Below are 16,813 nucleotides of genomic sequence, written 5' to 3' on the forward strand. Positions count from 1 at the left end.
ATAAACTTTCATGCACTAGCGCGGGGTGATGCCCATGATTCAATGGTCTCCCGTCATCATTCAAGGTTGTTTGCTCACATAAAAGCCTCACTCACTTCTCACTTCTACTCGCTCACACCAACACAAATGTTCCTACGACCATACCTCTTCAAAACCAAAACTCCAACAAGCCTCCTCCACAGAACTATATCCACAACAACCTCCACAATGACGGCACAACCTGCCCGCCTCCGCATCGGCTTCATCCCCGAACACTTCTCCACGCCCCTCCACTTCGCCCAAACCCACTACTCCCTCTCCGCAGACCTCATCCCCTTCCCCACAGGAACAGGAGCTCTGACAGCAGCTCTCAAATCCTCCCCACCAACCAWCGACGTCGCCATCGGTCTAACAGAAGGCTTCGCCGCCGATCTCGGCAAATCCCAAGCCGCGAAAGAGAAGACGGGATATGGATTAGTGGGGACGTATGTGGAGAGTCCCTTGTGCTGGGCCATTTCCACGGGGTCCAAGAGGGATGATTTGAGCAGTGTGAAGGATATCGAGGGCAAGAGAGTTGGTGTTAGTAGGATTGGAAGCGGGAGTTATGTGATGAGTTTCGTGCTGGCGGATCAACAGGGTTGGTTGGGGAAGCATGTTGGAGCGGGCAAGGAGCCGTTTGAAGTGGTGCCGATTGGAGATTTCGCGGCTTTGAGAAAAGGTGTCAATGAGGGGGATTTGGCCGAGTTTTTCATGTGGGAGCATTTCACTACCAAGCATTTCTGGGACAACGGGGAGATTAAGCGGATTGGAGAGATTTATACGCCCTGGCCGAGTTGGGTTGTTGTTGCTAGGGAGGAGGTTATGGGGAGTGTGGAGGAGATGTTGGGGAAGATTAATGAGGGGGTGAAGCATTATTTGGAGAATACGGAGGAGGCGATTGAGCATATCACGGGCACGATGCATTATTCGAGGGATGATGCGATGGAGTGGATGAAGACGGTGAAGTTTGCTGAGGATGTCAAGGGGGTTCGGGTGAAGATGATTGAGGATACCGAAGCGGTGTTGGTCAAGGCTGGGGTGTTGAAGGAAGGTGGTGGAAGTGAGCACATGGTTTTGATGAAGCGGTAAGAAAGTCATCTCGGTGGCTCGATGGTTGCTGAGAATTGGGAATAGTGATGATCTATGGAGAGTGAAGGCGCTGGTCGCCATATCCTCACTCAAAATTAATGGATGATGTCCACCTCATGACGATCATTCTCCCTTCTTCCCCTACTTGTTGATGTTCAGGCCTTCCTCCCGACAACACTAGCAGCAACCATCTCAATCCTCCCATCCCCAAACTCCTCCCGCACCACTCTAGTCAACTCCCCTCTCACACTCTCCCTCTCTCCCTTCCATGATTTCTGCCACATCAACAGCGCAGGATTCCCACCATCCAAAAAATATCCCACAAACGCCTCCGCATTCGCGAACCGCATCACCAATTCCTTCTCCCGAGACTGAACATCCACGAACCCAGCCTCCTTCAACCCGTGCTCAAGATCCTGACACGAAGACCAGGCGGTAGAGAAGGCATCATTGGGAAGATATTTGGAATCGAGATTCCGGCAGGCTATATCCCATGGCGAGGCAATTTGAGTTTTGGACCAGATTGTGAGACCTATGATTCCGTTCGGCTGGAGGAGAGAGTACATTTCTTGCACGGTGGTTTGGGGGGAAGGGAGAAATTGGAGGAGGAATGTTGAGAGGGTGTGGGTGTATGATGAGGCGGCGAGACCTAGAGTGGAGGTGGGAGATTTAGATGAGGATGGGGATGGAGGTTGGGAGGGAGGGCAAGGACGGACCTTGAGAGGTGTGATCTTTGGAGGCGTCGAGGATGGAGGTTTGAACGTTGGGGAAGGAGCGGGATTGCAGGTTGGAGAGCATGTGGGGGGATATATCTGTTGCTGTTATAGACCTACAGGGTGTTAGGCGTTTAACTACGCGTCTTTCTGTGTACGGTAGATGGTCTACTCTGGGAACTCGCAGATTTCAACGTACATGTCTGACGACTTTTGCACTAACAGATTGGTCAAAGCACCATTCCCAGCTCCGGAGTCCAGTACGATGGAATCTTTATCAAATGGACGAAGGCTTTCGACGAGTTCGAGTAAGGCTTCGCCACCTTCGCTGGTGACTTGGGTCACGTGGTCTGCATAGCTGTTTGCCGCTGCGGACCAGGCTTGGGCTGCGTCGGTGGACATTATGGGATGGAATGGAAGAGAAGGGATGGTGATGATTCTTGAGAGCGGGGCAAAGAAGGAATGGCGATGTTTCTGAAAATCGGGGCAAGGAAGGTAGATGGAGAGTATTCAAAGAAGAACGAGAGAGATGAAGGAAGACGGGAGCCCCAAGAGATACCAGTGTTGAAGGAAGATGCGGCTGAATAGCCGGGCTATACTCTGTGCGTCTCGCTTCCTGCAGGATCTCAACCTCGCGAGCCTGGTCGGCTTGTTACCGAGAGCCTTCGCTACGTGCTTGAAACTTGAGAGGGAGATGGTTTCTGGTGCTTGATGGAATAAATCCATGGTCTTGAAGGTGACAAGACAGATGGGCTCTGTCTTGTGTCGCCATCGAGATGAATTGCTGATGATCGATCTCCAGAAATACTGCAGCATCCTCTTTCCGCGAGCGTCTGTTCATAAATACCAGGTCATCATGCCCCGAGAATGGCAATGGGTGTTGTTGTTGATGAATAGAAGAGGTGAAGTCCGGAATGCGAGGGACGCGAGCGGGATCGGCGTGAAATGGATTTAGCCCCGGCGAGCCTCGGCTGAAATTGGCGGATCTCTGGATCGTATCGTCACAATCGCAATCGCGTGCCCGGTTGCTTGCTTGCTGTGCTGTGCTGGCTGGGTGTGGGAAAGAACAAACGACACATACACTCATTTCTTGCGGATATACACGCTCCTTCCTCCCAATCCTACCCAATCCCTCCCATCCCATCCCGTCCCGTCCATCTGCAGGATCATCATTCCCCCACAAGTCCACTTAGGTACTCCTTCCTTGAGCAATGCTCGCGGGACCTCGTGGTTGGCTGCGGCGCAATCGAAATGCCCTCTTCCTCGGCGCCGGGGTCGTCGGCGCGGGTTATCTGGCGGGACAATATGTGTTGGGAAAGATCTCCGAGGCGAGGCAGCGGATGAGTGAGGAGAAGCGAGCCAAAGAGAAGTACTTATTCATGTCTCGATATGCGAATCCATTCATTTCGGGATCTGATCAAAGACTAGCCTTCGTCGCCGCTTCGAACAGAACCAAGAAGACTGCACCTATGCCGTCCACGCCTTACTTCCCACCCTGAGAGATGAAATCGTCGCTGCTCTCCCCGTCGAGCAAATCACCGAGCAGCTCCAACAAGAAAGGCAGGAACGATTGAGGAAATTGGGCGCATCCGAAGCCGCATCCTCGGAATATCCCTCGGCGCCGCCCAGTACGGTGGGGGATGATGGCCGGAGTCTGGCGGGAAGCTACATCCACGCCAGTCAGGTCGGACAAGGCAGCACAGATGGATCTCAATCATCCCGACCCAAGAGAAGCAAGGCACAGCTATGGCAGGACATGAAAATCCACTCCATCACCCGGGCGTTGACCCTGATCTACACCCTGTGTCTCCTCACTCTCCTCACACGCGTCCAGCTCAACCTCCTCGGACGACGAACCTACCTTTCCTCCGTCGTGGCATCCGCCGCTGCGCCATCAACCACACAATCCACCATCTCTCTGGAAAACAAGGATGATGACAACTATGACAATGTCTACGGCAATGACTTTGAGACGAATCGAAAATACTTCACCTTCAGTTGGTGGCTCCTCCATCGCGGAAGTAAGATGATTATGGAAAGAGTCCAGTCTGCTGTAAAGGACGTGTTCGGAGGCGTCAACATCCGCGAGGATATCTCTCTCGAGCGACTGGCAGATCTGATCATGCAAGTCCGACGAAAAGTCGAAGGCGAAACGGAGCATCAACGACGAAGCATGAAATGGCTCTCCTACCTCCTCCCACCGCAAGAGGAAGAAACTTTTGTCATCCGCCGGTCAGGAATGTCTTCCGATTTGGATGAGAGCCCTTCACCAGACCGCGTTGCCGAGGATCTCATGTCTGAGGCGGAAATAATCACGCCTTCTTTGAGAAGATTGCTCGATGAAACTTCCGACCTCATCGATTCTCCCACCTTTTCCTACGTCCTCACAAGACTACTGGATGCCGCATTCTCCCATCTCGTAGACTACAAAATCGCCACGGAAGCTTTCAAAGCTCCCGCYCCAGGAGTGGAACAGCCGCGAATCGTGGAGGTATCGGAGGAAACRACGACGAAATGTAAAGTTGCACATGTCCTCCCCGTGTTTTGCAAACAAGCACATGCCATCTCCGCTGGAAGTGGGGAACTTGATGCCATTGCTGGAATCGCCGCGCAGGAAACGCTAGGAAATGAATATCTAGCCGTGATTGATCAAGTGAGCGATTTGAATGCCTTTGCAGCGGTCATCTATTCGAGTAATTTCGAGTATGAAGTTGCGGAGCAGCATGTGGAGAGGGGTTCATCTTCGAGACAGCAGCAGGGGAGGGGATGGGAAGCGAGTGCAGAGCAGAGTGTGGTGGGAGATCTAGAAGATGTGTTGGACGTCGCGGGAGAGAACGGGTTGATGGAGGAGAGTGATTTGGTGGTTCTGGAGCAAGGGAATGCGGTAGCGGACTTGGAGGCCGATGATGGGATGCCGGGGAGTTTGGAGCAGGCTTGGCGGAATGCYACGTTGAGTGCTCCGAGTGCTGATGATGATCGAGGGGTAGAGGRGAGTGAGGAGAGAAGTCCTCCTCCTCCTCGGCCTTTGATTGTTGAAGAGGAGGTTTCGCCGGCAAAGGACGTACATCAAGAGGTGGCTCCTATGGCTGCTGCTGCCGTCGTCGTGGACGAGGCACATCCTCCTGTCCGCGAGGAGCCAGCCGTCATGACTGCTGCTACGGAGGAGGGACTGCCTCTTCCCGTTCCTGTACCGGATGACGATGTGCCAAGCAAGGATGAGAATACTCTGAAGCTACAATGAAATGCAATGTAGCCTTGTCCTGGAGTATTCTGGGCAAGTGAGAGTTTTGCAATGTATTATGTAACTACAACGAAWACAATCTCAAATCTTCAATCTCCGGAAAATGGGAGACACGCTCGCTGCAAGGAAGGCAAGGTATTCACTGCTGTGGAGGTTTGGAGAAGTAGTTCCGAGAACAATCGATGAAAATCGCTGCAAACGCTAGCAGAAGATGAGGAGACTGACGATTATCTCGACCGCTGAGACTCAGCCCTCTCGCATGTCATCATGATACTCATTTGAACAACCTCCTCCCGCCCATCCTCGCAGCAACGCTTTCCCTCCCCTCCAGACTGATTCCCGTGTAACCCACACTACCACCCGCGCGACTTCGCTTGTACCTTCTTAGTGCTTCTCGGAGGTCGTCCGGTTGGAGCGGTCCGCGGTCAGAATCTTCAATGTACTTGGCCAGGTTCCACGCGCCGGGTTCCACGGTGGAAAAGTCGTGTTCGGGGAGGTCGGTGTTGAGGGGGTCTGGGTGGGAGAGTTTGGGTCTTTTTCTCTTCGATTTGACGGGTTTCTCGGTGGCGGTGGTGTTGTGGTTGTTTTCGTCGTCGCCGTCGTCGTTGTTGTGGGGTAGAGCAGCAACAGCAGTCGTCTCCTCCGCCTCCTTCTCATCTGCAGAATCCGGATCGCCATCGGGAAGGCCATCTTGAGGCGTCTTTTCCTTGTCACCACCTTCTTCCTCCCCTTCACTCCCACTTGCACTCCCACTCCCACTCTCACTCTCCGTCTCCCACTCCACCTCGGGCGGCTCCTCCATCGCCTTCAACCTCACAAAAGCTGGATTAGGCTCCCCGTCCGGCCTCTTCTCCATCACAGCCAACCGTTCTGCCTGCGCCTCCCTCGCAGCCTCAATCAACATACCCGCAAACATCTTGGTATAACTGCCCACCACCGTCACCACGTTCGCCGGGACACTCTGACTGAGTGTACTGTTGACCAACTTCCTCACCTCTCCTGCCTTCAACTTGACCGTATTGAAACTGTCATATCGCGCCTGGTGTGCGGGAGGAACAGCTTCTCGGAACAAGAACTTGCGCTGTTTATCCCGATCCATCTCGGCAGGCAGCAATGAAAAGTCTCCCGCCGCGCGACCCGGTCCTTCCCCATCATTCTCCCCGGCTTCCTCATCCTCGTCCTCCTCATCGGAATGCGTCACAATGGAAGGCGCACCGGGTGCTCCTCGTTTGGTAGTACTCTCCGAACCATTCACGCTCCCCGCCTTCTTCGCCGCATTCGCGCGGGGGTTGTTAGGAGGTCTTCCTCGACCGCGCTTCTCCCCGCGTTTCCGCTTTTTGTTGTTGGAAGTGTCTTCGCCGACGGCACTGCGGATGTCGGCGTCATCTAGCGAGTCGAGAGAGTCTGCGGGGGAGAACGCTTCGCGCTCATAGCCTTCGGAAGGTGGGAAAGAGGTTTGGCGGAGGGGATGTGCGGACGTGGCATGGTTGCTGGCTGACGAGTTTTTGCGATGTTTGGGGGGAAGAGAGAGGCCGATGTTGGGTCGTTGGCGGGGGAGGGAGAGGTTTGCTGGGCCGGGTGGAGAACTGGCGGTGGAATAAGGCGGTGAGGCCATGGTGGCGGCGATGTTGGTGGTCAAGATACAGTGAGATGGAAAGATGGACGTGACCACGCCGCGATTGATTGATTGATTGATTGATAAATGATGGAGGAAGGTAAGCCGAGCCGCTTGTGACGAGTGTGGAGAAGGTGGATCTCCAAGATCGCCCTTTGCCGGGATCCGTGCGGTGAGTCCCGCCGGTCGGATACGAGGAACACCCCTTGCAAAGAAATGACGAGGCATCACATGAAAATTGTTGGCGTGACGGGGGCCACTCACTACGGATGACATGTCTTCGAGCACAAGCCCCGAGGATTACGAATCCGATCAAGTATGTATGCATGTAGTCCACACTATACTTACAATACATGGAAGAATCCCTCCAATCTCCCCCGTCCGCTCATCGTGGTTGGTGCACAAAACAGCAAGACCCGCCTCTTTCTTGCTTTTTCCCCATATTGGCTGGCGGCACGGAACTGTCCTGAACTATCAACCTCAAACATCCACTCTCCGCCGTCTGACACGTCTCCTTCCTTTTAATATTGTATACAACGACCATCTCCACGACAATCACAGCGACACAGTAGCCTTACCAAAAATGGCTCCTGGAAAGGCATATACAGACCATCAATTCCACAGCACTTCTTATACGGGGTAAGCAAGCACCACCCACACTTTTCTCACCCCGCAAAGTATTCATGGAACCCTCCCAAATTAACACAACAATAATCACAGCCCCCGCTCAACACCCACCATCCCCAACGGCGGCCTCTTCTCCCTCTACGCCTCCACCCACATCCCCACACCTCCCATCCACCCCTACACCGCCCTCCTCCAAGTCCGCCAATGGCACGAATGGAACACCTACGTCCCCCACGTCCTCATCACCAAACATCCCAACCCCCATTCCCGCAGTCTCAAAATGGAAACCGGAACCTTCATGACCTTCACCTACGAACTCGCCCCGAATGAAAAGGTAGAGAGTAAAGAAGTCGTCCGACATCTCGAAGCTCTCAAGACGCGCTCGCAAAATAACTCGGCCACGGGGAAATATGTCACGAGAATTCGATGGACGATGGATAATGCGGGCTTACTGGCGCCGGGGTTCATGCTTAAGACTGAGAGGGTTATAGAGATTGAGGAGTTGGAGAATGGGGAGACGGAGGTGCGGACGTGGATGAGTTATAAAGGGCTTGGAGCGAAGTTGGTGCGGAAAAAGTACGAGGCGGTGTTGAGGGAGAAGAATGYGGATTTTATGCGCGATTTGAGGAGGAGAAGTGTGGTGTTGGAGAAGCAGGCGAGGAGGGAGAAGGTGGAGGGGGCTGAAGAGGATGAGGGGGAGAGTGAGGATGTTACGCCTGATGAGATTGATGGGAAACCGATGAGACGGGTAGATGGGAGTGTTCCTGCTGCTGCTGCTGCTGCTGCTACTTCACCTCGAGGGACGACTTGAGAGAGAGCAAGAGGAGGATGTGGAGTCTTTTTGGTTTTTCTGTTGCATGATGATCGTTTGCCCGGTTTGCGATTCTTCCCTTTTATTTTATACCCGTGCTTGCGATGCTGAAAGTCGGCATTGCTATGCAGCTCTTTTCTCGACAGACCCATCCTAATGTATTATCCTGATCTGCACCATATACAGTCCCCTTTCAGCATAATCACTCACTTTCAGGGCACAAGACAATGCAGGCTTACCGCGTCACATCCTTCYTGCAGATTACTGTCCCTTTCGTCGACTTCCAACGGAAATTCTCCAATTCTCCCAAGCCGACTGCAACTCGCAGCAACCTCTCGCAAGAAGGGGGGGGAAGTAGAGCTACAAGCGGTAGGTACTCATAATTCGTATCGAGGGAAAGGACTGACCATCACGAACTGAATCAACGCCATGAGGAAAAGCCTGGAATTTCTACGACAGCATGGTCCGATCAAGCTCTCAAGACTTTCTAACCCGTTATGAGCGTCCTCGATCGCCAACTAGCATCACATTGAATGATTCCAATCGTTTCTTCCACGCCACTCCCTTGTTACTCTTACTTTGGCATCACAAGATCAGGCAAACGCCTGTTTCCGGAGTACTTCTATTCATACATCGACTTGAACCTATGATTTGAAGATTCTTTGTTGGAGATGTTCTAGAGAAAGGGGAACGGATCTACCGTACATATCGTCGGCCTAACACATACTATAACCAGGCCTACGACGACTACACCAGGTAAAGTACCGGATTGGAATTCAGGGGTATAGCTGGTGGAACATCAAGCCTGCATGATGGAGATTGGCAAAGCAAGTGAAGTGCGCTCGGAGTATCTATAATCCAAAGAACGTTGCATACATGGAATCGTCTTCTAGAGCTGACTGCATCCCTCGTAGATCATCAATGGAGTTGACGTAGTGCCACTCTAGGTCGATAGATCACAAGAACTGCTCGATTTACTTTTACGGGAACATGTTGATCATATTCATCAAGATACTTCCCTCTATCCACAGTGGCTACAAATAATCACAGCGAAGAGAGCGCGAATGCCAATTTCTTTACAGAAGCTATACCGCCTTTCACAGCCTGTTGTCTTGTCGTCCCCTGTAATCTTCAGGCTAGAGCTATTGTATACCGGGAGGTAGAGCTGTAGGAGGAACTTCGCCGACTGCTCTATTGAAACCTTTTGCGTGCCGTCGAATTTACCAGGTGAATTTTTGACTTTTTGGGCCCAAGAAAGAAAATGTGGCGAAACGATGGGGTCTTGAGAAATTGAGATCTTCAGCTGGTAGGGGGTTTCATTTGGCATGAATTTATCGAGAGAGGTTGACATGGCTGCTGGATGTGAATTGATGTTATTGTGGAAGTTGAAGGTGTTGGAGATTCTTTCGTGAGGAAGGTCTGTCGACACACTGTGGAGAGGATGGAGTGAGTGTAAAAGACAATGATGGGGATTTGAATCTTAACGGAATACTTCTGTGGTGGTACTACAATGATAAAACAGCAGAAAATCTAGCAGAAAGAACTCCAATGCCATCCATCCCTCGTCATCACTCATTCCATTCCATCCCATTCCATTCATAATCCCTCTTCCCTACCCACCAGCTCCCTAAACCCCCCCTTCTCCTCAAATTCCTCCCTCCTCGCAAAATCCCCCAATCCCAACCCTCCTCACAAGAACACACTCTCTCTCTCCCTCTCCCTCTCTCAATCCCCCCCACCAACCAAATCCCCCCCCACCCAAATCCTCCCACCCCGTACCTTCCCTCCACCGTACCCCAAACCTCCACCTCACATACCCCCTAACCCTTAACCTCCAAGCCCCACCCCGGAAGCCTCATATCCGAAAAAATTTCCCTCTGCGCAGCAAGCCCACCAACCGCCAAATTTTGAAACCCTCCCACAGCGCGAATCTGCTCATTCAGAGCTCCTTTGATCTTTACGAGAGATTTTATTTCCTGGAGGAAATCTTCTTCTTGAAAGGTGTGTTGTTGTTGTTGTTGTTGGAGTAGGAGGCCGATGTGCGCTGTTAGACGTAGAGTTGGGAGAGATACTGCAAGAGGAGAAGGGAGGGTGTGAGGGCGGATGAGGGGTTTCTTTTTGTGGTTTTTGCGGGGGAGAGGATGGTGGAGGGTGGAGAGGGGAGTTCCTGGGGAGGAGCGGAGGGGGATGTTGCCGTTTATGATGTGGGATTCGGCGTTTTCGTCTTGGGGGATGATGACGTGGTGATGCTGCGTGGTGGTTGGCATTGTCTTGGTTGATTGGAAGGGGGTTTGTGTTTTGGTTGGCTGTTTGTTGGTAATGTGTGTGTGTGGAAAAAGTGTCGATGGGTTTTGAAGATCGAGACTGGTGTGATTTTGTGATGTTTGATGTTTTTGAAGGTGAATGTGTGTTAGAGATGGAGAGGAGATGAATGTTGACTATATACTGGCATTTTTTGGTCTGTCCTCAAAGAGTGTGTCCTCAAGATTCTGGTGGTTCGTCCTCAAATGCGTTTTTAAAGTTTTGGTAAATTTGGCATAGTTTGAAGTGAATGCTTACCACTGCGTCTCATAGCTATCGTTGCATCTTATCTGCTAGACGTGCTATTTAGTATGATGCAGAAAGTGTTGGTTTATGAGAGCATCACAGTAATAAGCTATGTGCTGTATGGTAAGAGCACGTGTTGGTATGTAAGATCTAAAACGAATACTCATCTTTCGCCAAGCGAAAGTGAATCTCAAGATGAACGATATCAAAGAAATGAGATGAACTTACGGCCACAATGTCACCGACCACATACAAACCTTTTGCACAAATCAATGAATATCTCATTCTCTCCTACCTACTCGCCCCATCCTGCATCTCAATCCACCTCCCCTCCACATCCCACTTGCCAGCCTTGGTATAATCCCACACGGCACTCCCACTCATATACGCAAAACGAAAGTACTCCGGCAGAACCCTCCCCTCCACATCCCCAACCACATGCCTCTCCCACAACCACTCCAACGCCCCATTCCGCCCCTCCCCYCCAAACCCCCTAAATCTCTCAACATCATTAACAAGCACACTGACCCCATCATATCTCACCCCCTTCTTCTTCTCATCCCAAAGCGGCACCTCCCCAAACCCAAAACTAATATTCCCCATCCCGGCCCGCAGCACCTCAACTTGCGGCAACGCACTCCCCTTATGATCCCCCTGTAAAAGCGCCCCATCAGTCTCCAAGATACTCGCAAACCCCCACCTCGCAACCCCATTAACAAACAACCCCACCAACAAACCCTGATACACCAAACTCGGACGATTCTGAAACGCCGTGCCGGGAAGCAACACCAATCCCAGAATATAATGATGGATCCTCAAATTCAACCCAGGAAGCATTACCATGAAGCAAATCGAGCCGACAAAGATACCGTAAATGGCAAGATATCTCGGCATGCGACCCTCGACGCGAAACGCCCAGGCTTGTCCGAGAGCGATGGTGAAGATTCCCCCGACGATGATGATGAGAGCTGGGATGGCGCCTGGTTGGGCGCGGAGGTCATGAGCTGTGAGACGTTGAATGGGGATGCGGTCGAAAGTGTAGTTGTTGAGAGCACCGATCCAGGCTGCTCCGACCCAGAGGATGGTTTTTTCGAATTGTGCCGTGAGGTTTTGGAGGGAGCGATGGATTGTGTATTTGTACGTTACCCATGCGCAGAAACAGGCTGGGAGGAAGCGGCCGAGGGCTTTGCTCAAGAGACTTGGGAAGGTGGTTTGAGAGGGCGGGTCGGAGATTAGGGCTACGTGGAAGAAGAGCGCGGGGAAGATTGACCAGAAGTGGATGGATGGGGAGGTTGTGAAGAGGGAGAGGAGAATGGTGAAGGTCAGTGTTGGGGCTAGTGCGGGCCAGCGGAGGTCGGGACAGTTTGTGGTGGTGGATTTGAGAAAGGCAAAGGTGTGGGGGAAGTAGGAGTCGAAGCCTAGAGAGGTGAGGCCGTGGTGGGTGCTGCCTGTGAAGGAAGGTTGTTCGCCTGTGAGGGTTAGAACTCCGCAACCTCCTGTTGTGTCGGAGATGAAGCCTGCGTGGACGGCCGAGGCGCAGATGAAGGAGTCGGAACGGTAGATTGCGTTGTTGAGGATGGAGTCTTCGAATCCCGTATGTGATTCCGTGGGACCGCCTACAAGGATGGGTTTGTAGCGAATGTCTTGATCTCCTACGGCATGATGATGCGAGGTGATTTGTTTGTGGCAGTCGGCGGGACATCGAAATGCTAGGGTGGAGTTTGCGAATGGACGACAGCCGTTTCCGTCTATGCCGCAACGGTTGCCTTCTCCCCAGTACCGCGCTGCACAGCTTAGACGGAAGGGCTTGCCGTAGCCAGGAATCTCGGCGGCAGCAGAGCTCTTCCATAGCATGAGGGAGAAGACTGCGAGCCAGGATGCGTAGAGGAGGATCAATAGCCCGAATCGGTGGATCCTTTTAGGTGCGTAGCGGTCTAGAAGAGCGTTGGGCATATGTTGGATCTTGGGGAAGAAAGGTGTAATGGTGTATATCCGTGGTGGCTGGGGGCCTTTTACCCATTTTACTGTGGAGTGCCATACACGTTGGACACTCGGTGGGATCTGTTGTGCTATTCGTTCTCGCAAGGAAGAAGCCGTGGGATATCGTAGGCCGTCAAATTCGGTGGAAGGCGGTCGCAGGGGGGCATTGGGGCCAATGGTGGTGGCATCGTCGTCGGAGGTGTCATCGTGGTAGTGGGATTGTTCAAAGTTGAAGCTGTTGGACGCCCGCTCTTCGTCTCTGGTAGATGGTGGTGTTGTCATGTTCAATTATCCGGGAAGCTTCCGTCGGTCCTGTGGTCCCGGAAGCCTTCTCAAATCTTGGTAGACATCTCTCTTTTGACGACAGAGTGCTCAGTAGGATATATATCTTCTCGTACCTTGTCCTCTATCAATGCTGGTAAAGGGTAAGATTGAGTCGACATGGCCCGCCCAACTTTCACCATTCGACTCGGACGCCCGCCACGGATCGATCGATCTGCAGCCGGTAGATCCGATGGCATCCACGTGGCCCGCCATTGCGTTTCTTACCAAAGTCAATATTGAAGAAATAAACCTCAATCAATGATCATGCTCTAATGTCGAACAGATCTTCGAAGTCGGGACTGTTATTCATCCTTCTGGGCCGTGAAAGGACGAATCACAAAGAGACCGGTCTTCCATGACAGAAGAATGTGAGACTCGGCTTGCTATTGGTAGATCGAGCACGGAGTTGCATCCGAGGTTCGGTTCAGGAACAAGGCGTGGCGTGGCGTGGCGTGGCGTGGCGTGGCGGGCAAGATCTCGTTTGGCCTTTGCCCTAGATTCCTAGTCTGGACCGGGGGGTCTGATTTGTAAACATCATGAATGATGATGATGCGATAAGACGGCAAAACACCTTCTCCCCCCTCATCCCATCGTCTGTGTACAACAGAACAACAACAACATTGAGAACATATACACACAATGATTGAGGGTGCCCTGAATCCAGTGGATTCACTCAAACCAACAGCAGACATGCATGACCAACGAGCTCCCCCCAAGGATCTCCTCCACCATCTTTCTCGCACCACGGCATCTCGAGAGGCCAGTTCCATGAAGATGTTCTACAAGTACTTTGCACGTAAGAAATGACACACCTTACTCAGCTAAACCACCCACTCCTTCTAACACGTTCTACTTGCGATAGTCCCGGGAATTGGCCAACTCGCAGGCGGACTGCCCAACAACCACTACTTCCCATTCGACACCCTCGAAGCCAAAGTCGCTCGCCCTGATCGCTGGGAACCCACCCCAAATCGACCCGTGGATCCCCCATCTTCTGCCTCGGAAGCGCTCGCTGCTTTGTCTTTGCGGTCCAACGACAAGAAAGATAAGAGCAAGATCGCCAGCAACCCTCTGGGTCAGCCTCAGAGCGCACTCGTAGTCCCCCACACAATCGAGCAACCAAATCCCGTCAAGAAGATTGATCTTGCTTCGGCATTGCAATATGGCACTGCTCAAGGATACCCTCCCTTGTACTACTTCATCCGCCAATTTACGAGAGATCACATGCACCCAAACTGCCCTTACAAAGGAGGTCCAGAAGTCGTTCTGACATGCGGCAATACCGATGGATTCGGCAAGTGTCTGCAGGCTTTCAACAACGAATGGAGTGAAGATAAAGATTGGGTGAGGGATCGCGAGGGATTGCTGGTGGAAGAGTTTGCATATATGAATGCTGTTCAAGCTGCGAAGCCTCGAGGAATGAATATCGTGCCGGTGGGTATCGACGATGAAGGTATGCGGGCTGACGGCAAGGGAGGACTGAAAGAGGTGCTGGAGAACTGGGATCCGAAGCAGGGCAAGCGCCCACATTTGATGTACACCGTGACGTGAGTCTCCCATGCGCTTGATCTTCATTTCATCAACAACATGCTGACCAAACTTTCAGAATGGGCCAAAATCCAACTTCAGGCGTGCTCTCCCTTCAACGTCGCCGAGATATCTACGCCCTCTGCTCCAAATACGACATCATCATCATCGAAGACGACCCATACTGGTACCTTCAATTCCCCTCCGCGACGGCGAAGAACACCACCACCACAACCTCGGAGCCCTCCAACACATCTTTCAACCCCGACATCGCCATGTTTGCCAACGCCGAACCCCGTCCCACAGAATGGAAATCCTCCGGCTATCCCTTCCTCGACTCCCTCGTCCCCAGCTACATCAGTGTTGACACAGATGGACGAGTAGTCCGCCTCGACACATTTTCCAAAACCGTCGCTCCCGGCTGTCGTCTGGGCTGGATCACCGCCCAGCCGGAATTGATCGAACGAATCCTTCGAATTACAGAGACCAGCACCCAACAACCTTCCGGTTTCGTCCAGTCCATCATCGCCGAATTAGTCCTCGGTCCAGAACACAAAGGTCTTGCGGAGCAGAAGAAGAAGTTACCTGTTATGCAAGGCTGGAAAGGAGATGGTTGGGTCCGCTGGCTCGAAGGTCTTCGAGGAAACTACGAGAGGCGAATGAATTCCCTCTGCCACGTTCTTGAAGACGGCAAATTTCTCGTCAAATCCGGGAGGAGAAACTCGCTGGATTCAGATGATGACGAATGGTCTGTGATTGAGAAGACACAACTCTATTCTTTCGACTGGCCTGTCGGGGGAATGTTCATCTGGTGGAAGATTCACTTTGAATCGCACCCTCTGTTTCATATCTACAGGGAGGATCCGGAGCGATTCAGCCATGCGTTCTGGATCTGGTTGACTACGGAACCTTATCGAGTGCTTGTGGCTCCTGGGACGATGTTTAGTCCTTCGGAGGAGATTCGCAAGAGGGATGGATGGAAGTTTTTTAGGATTTGTTTTGCGGCTATTGAGGAGGAGGAATTGGTGGGTACGGGGGAGAGATTGGTTGATGCTGTCGGGGCTTTTTGGAGAGTCAAGGATCGGAGGGTTATTGAGAGGTTGTTGGAGGAGGACGAGAGTGGTTTGAGGGAGGGAATGAGGGGTTTGATTGGGCCTTGTTAGGGAACTTATCGTTGGGAAGGTGGTGATTAATTTTGAGAATAATGAATTTTATGATGWTTGGTTTACGTTAGGCCTGTTCGCTCCATGTGTTTATCCTCTAGCAGAGACGAAACGCACTCGAGATTCGTAAGTTACCGAAGGACGAGACGAAGGCCATGAACAAGATTCAAAGCTTTCCCAGGCCCTCGTTGCGATCAAGGTCCCCGTGCTTGAATCAAGGATACAAAGCAACATCGAGCAAAACAGGCTCCATGAGGTGGATCGACCGCAAGCTCTCGAAGACTACAACAACGACCGTGATAAGTGGATGGCAGAAAAGCAGACTCTTAAGGCTAGTATTCAGTCCTTGACGCAGGAGGTTGAAGGCAACCAAAAAAAAAAAAATGCGAAGATCTGCAAAGCGCCGCCGAAAGACATCGGGCAGACCAGGTCAAAGCACTGGAAAATCTCACAAATCTACAAAAAGGAGACATACTACAACAACAGAAGAGCAACAAGGGTCTGTCTCATCAACGCAATTAGATCTGTAAATGACAAGAACGACGCTCTTAAACATGCGCTCGAACAGGCCACGATCGAGATAGCGCAAGTCAACGATGATAAAACACAGCTACAAAAAGCTTTCGCGGTGTCTAATAAAAAGCGAGCTGACTGGAATGCAAAACAACTACAAGCTGCAGCAGATAATAACCGTTCCTTTGAAAGAGGATGAGCAAGTGTAAGTTAACCCGAAGCCTGCCTTACTCTGGTTACTAATAGTAGACAGTCTAGAGAAGCTGGATTCCGTGTGGGCAAAAGCTGCCTCTTTGATTTATTCAAACTTTTTCTACAACGCCGACTTGGCCGATTCCAAGGCAAGATCTGGAGCTCCTTAATAAGCTGGTCTCTTGGCCATGGGCTGACGATTCTCCACAGACTACAAACTTTTGGATTCAATTGGCGCAGACTACAAGCACCTGGAATAATTCGTTGCTAGTGCCCTAGAGCAATACTAGTGCGGCAAAGCAAATGCGGTGCGTTATAATCCTAGCACGTCTGTCGCGTGCCTTCGTATACCATTTACTTCAGCCGACCTATCTTCTTCTAGAAGAAAGTGGCATTCGCGACTTGTTATTACGCCAAGCCTAGGACCATCCCATGAAGGAGTCCACTATGCGA

General features: G+C 51.8%; 9 protein-coding genes; 5 read left to right on the plus strand and 4 right to left on the minus strand.

The window, feature by feature from the left end:
- Positions 1 to 207: 207 nt before the first annotated feature.
- On the plus strand, positions 208 to 1,107 carry RCC_07506 (uncharacterized protein; the record flags this gene model as incomplete). The annotated part of the gene is made up of 1 exon (XM_023772762.1): positions 208 to 1,107. One exon carries the CDS (start codon positions 208 to 210, stop codon positions 1,105 to 1,107), a length of 900 nt encoding a protein of 299 aa, XP_023628530.1.
- A 155-nt stretch (positions 1,108 to 1,262) lies between these two features.
- RCC_07507 (uncharacterized protein) lies at positions 1,263 to 2,222 on the minus strand (the record flags this gene model as incomplete). XM_023772763.1 has 3 exons in its annotated part: positions 1,263 to 1,756; positions 1,824 to 1,936; positions 2,020 to 2,222. The coding sequence occupies 3 exons, from the start codon at positions 2,220 to 2,222 to the stop codon at positions 1,263 to 1,265; spliced, it is 810 nt and encodes a 269-aa protein (XP_023628531.1).
- Positions 2,223 to 3,031: 809 nt separating this feature from the next.
- On the plus strand, positions 3,032 to 5,061 carry RCC_07508 (related to peroxisomal membrane protein (Pex3); the record flags this gene model as incomplete). XM_023772764.1 has 2 exons in its annotated part: positions 3,032 to 3,189; positions 3,249 to 5,061. 2 exons carry the CDS (start codon positions 3,032 to 3,034, stop codon positions 5,059 to 5,061), a joined length of 1,971 nt encoding a protein of 656 aa, XP_023628532.1.
- A 274-nt stretch (positions 5,062 to 5,335) lies between these two features.
- RCC_07509 (uncharacterized protein) lies at positions 5,336 to 6,676 on the minus strand (the record flags this gene model as incomplete). Its single annotated transcript, XM_023772765.1, has 1 exon — positions 5,336 to 6,676. One exon carries the CDS (start codon positions 6,674 to 6,676, stop codon positions 5,336 to 5,338), a length of 1,341 nt encoding a protein of 446 aa, XP_023628533.1.
- A 583-nt stretch (positions 6,677 to 7,259) lies between these two features.
- Positions 7,260 to 8,114, plus strand: RCC_07510 (uncharacterized protein; the record flags this gene model as incomplete). XM_023772766.1 has 2 exons in its annotated part: positions 7,260 to 7,315; positions 7,397 to 8,114. 2 exons carry the CDS (start codon positions 7,260 to 7,262, stop codon positions 8,112 to 8,114), a joined length of 774 nt encoding a protein of 257 aa, XP_023628534.1.
- A 1,820-nt stretch (positions 8,115 to 9,934) lies between these two features.
- On the minus strand, positions 9,935 to 10,381 carry RCC_07511 (uncharacterized protein; the record flags this gene model as incomplete). The annotated part of the gene is made up of 1 exon (XM_023772767.1): positions 9,935 to 10,381. One exon carries the CDS (start codon positions 10,379 to 10,381, stop codon positions 9,935 to 9,937), a length of 447 nt encoding a protein of 148 aa, XP_023628535.1.
- Positions 10,382 to 10,952: 571 nt separating this feature from the next.
- RCC_07512 (related to LCCL domain protein) lies at positions 10,953 to 12,923 on the minus strand (the record flags this gene model as incomplete). Its single annotated transcript, XM_023772768.1, has 1 exon — positions 10,953 to 12,923. One exon carries the CDS (start codon positions 12,921 to 12,923, stop codon positions 10,953 to 10,955), a length of 1,971 nt encoding a protein of 656 aa, XP_023628536.1.
- Positions 12,924 to 13,604: 681 nt separating this feature from the next.
- RCC_07513 (related to aromatic amino acid aminotransferase 1) lies at positions 13,605 to 15,655 on the plus strand (the record flags this gene model as incomplete). XM_023772769.1 has 3 exons in its annotated part: positions 13,605 to 13,761; positions 13,828 to 14,512; positions 14,572 to 15,655. 3 exons carry the CDS (start codon positions 13,605 to 13,607, stop codon positions 15,653 to 15,655), a joined length of 1,926 nt encoding a protein of 641 aa, XP_023628537.1.
- Positions 15,656 to 16,251: 596 nt separating this feature from the next.
- On the plus strand, positions 16,252 to 16,639 carry RCC_07514 (uncharacterized protein; the record flags this gene model as incomplete). XM_023772770.1 has 3 exons in its annotated part: positions 16,252 to 16,373; positions 16,422 to 16,509; positions 16,571 to 16,639. 3 exons carry the CDS (start codon positions 16,252 to 16,254, stop codon positions 16,637 to 16,639), a joined length of 279 nt encoding a protein of 92 aa, XP_023628538.1.
- Between the last annotated feature and the right edge of the window lie 174 nt (positions 16,640 to 16,813).

The sequence above is a fragment of the Ramularia collo-cygni genome (genome assembly GCF_900074925.1).
Source record: "Ramularia collo-cygni strain URUG2 genome assembly, contig: RCC_scaffold11, whole genome shotgun sequence".
NCBI lineage: Eukaryota > Fungi > Ascomycota > Dothideomycetes > Mycosphaerellales > Mycosphaerellaceae > Ramularia > Ramularia collo-cygni.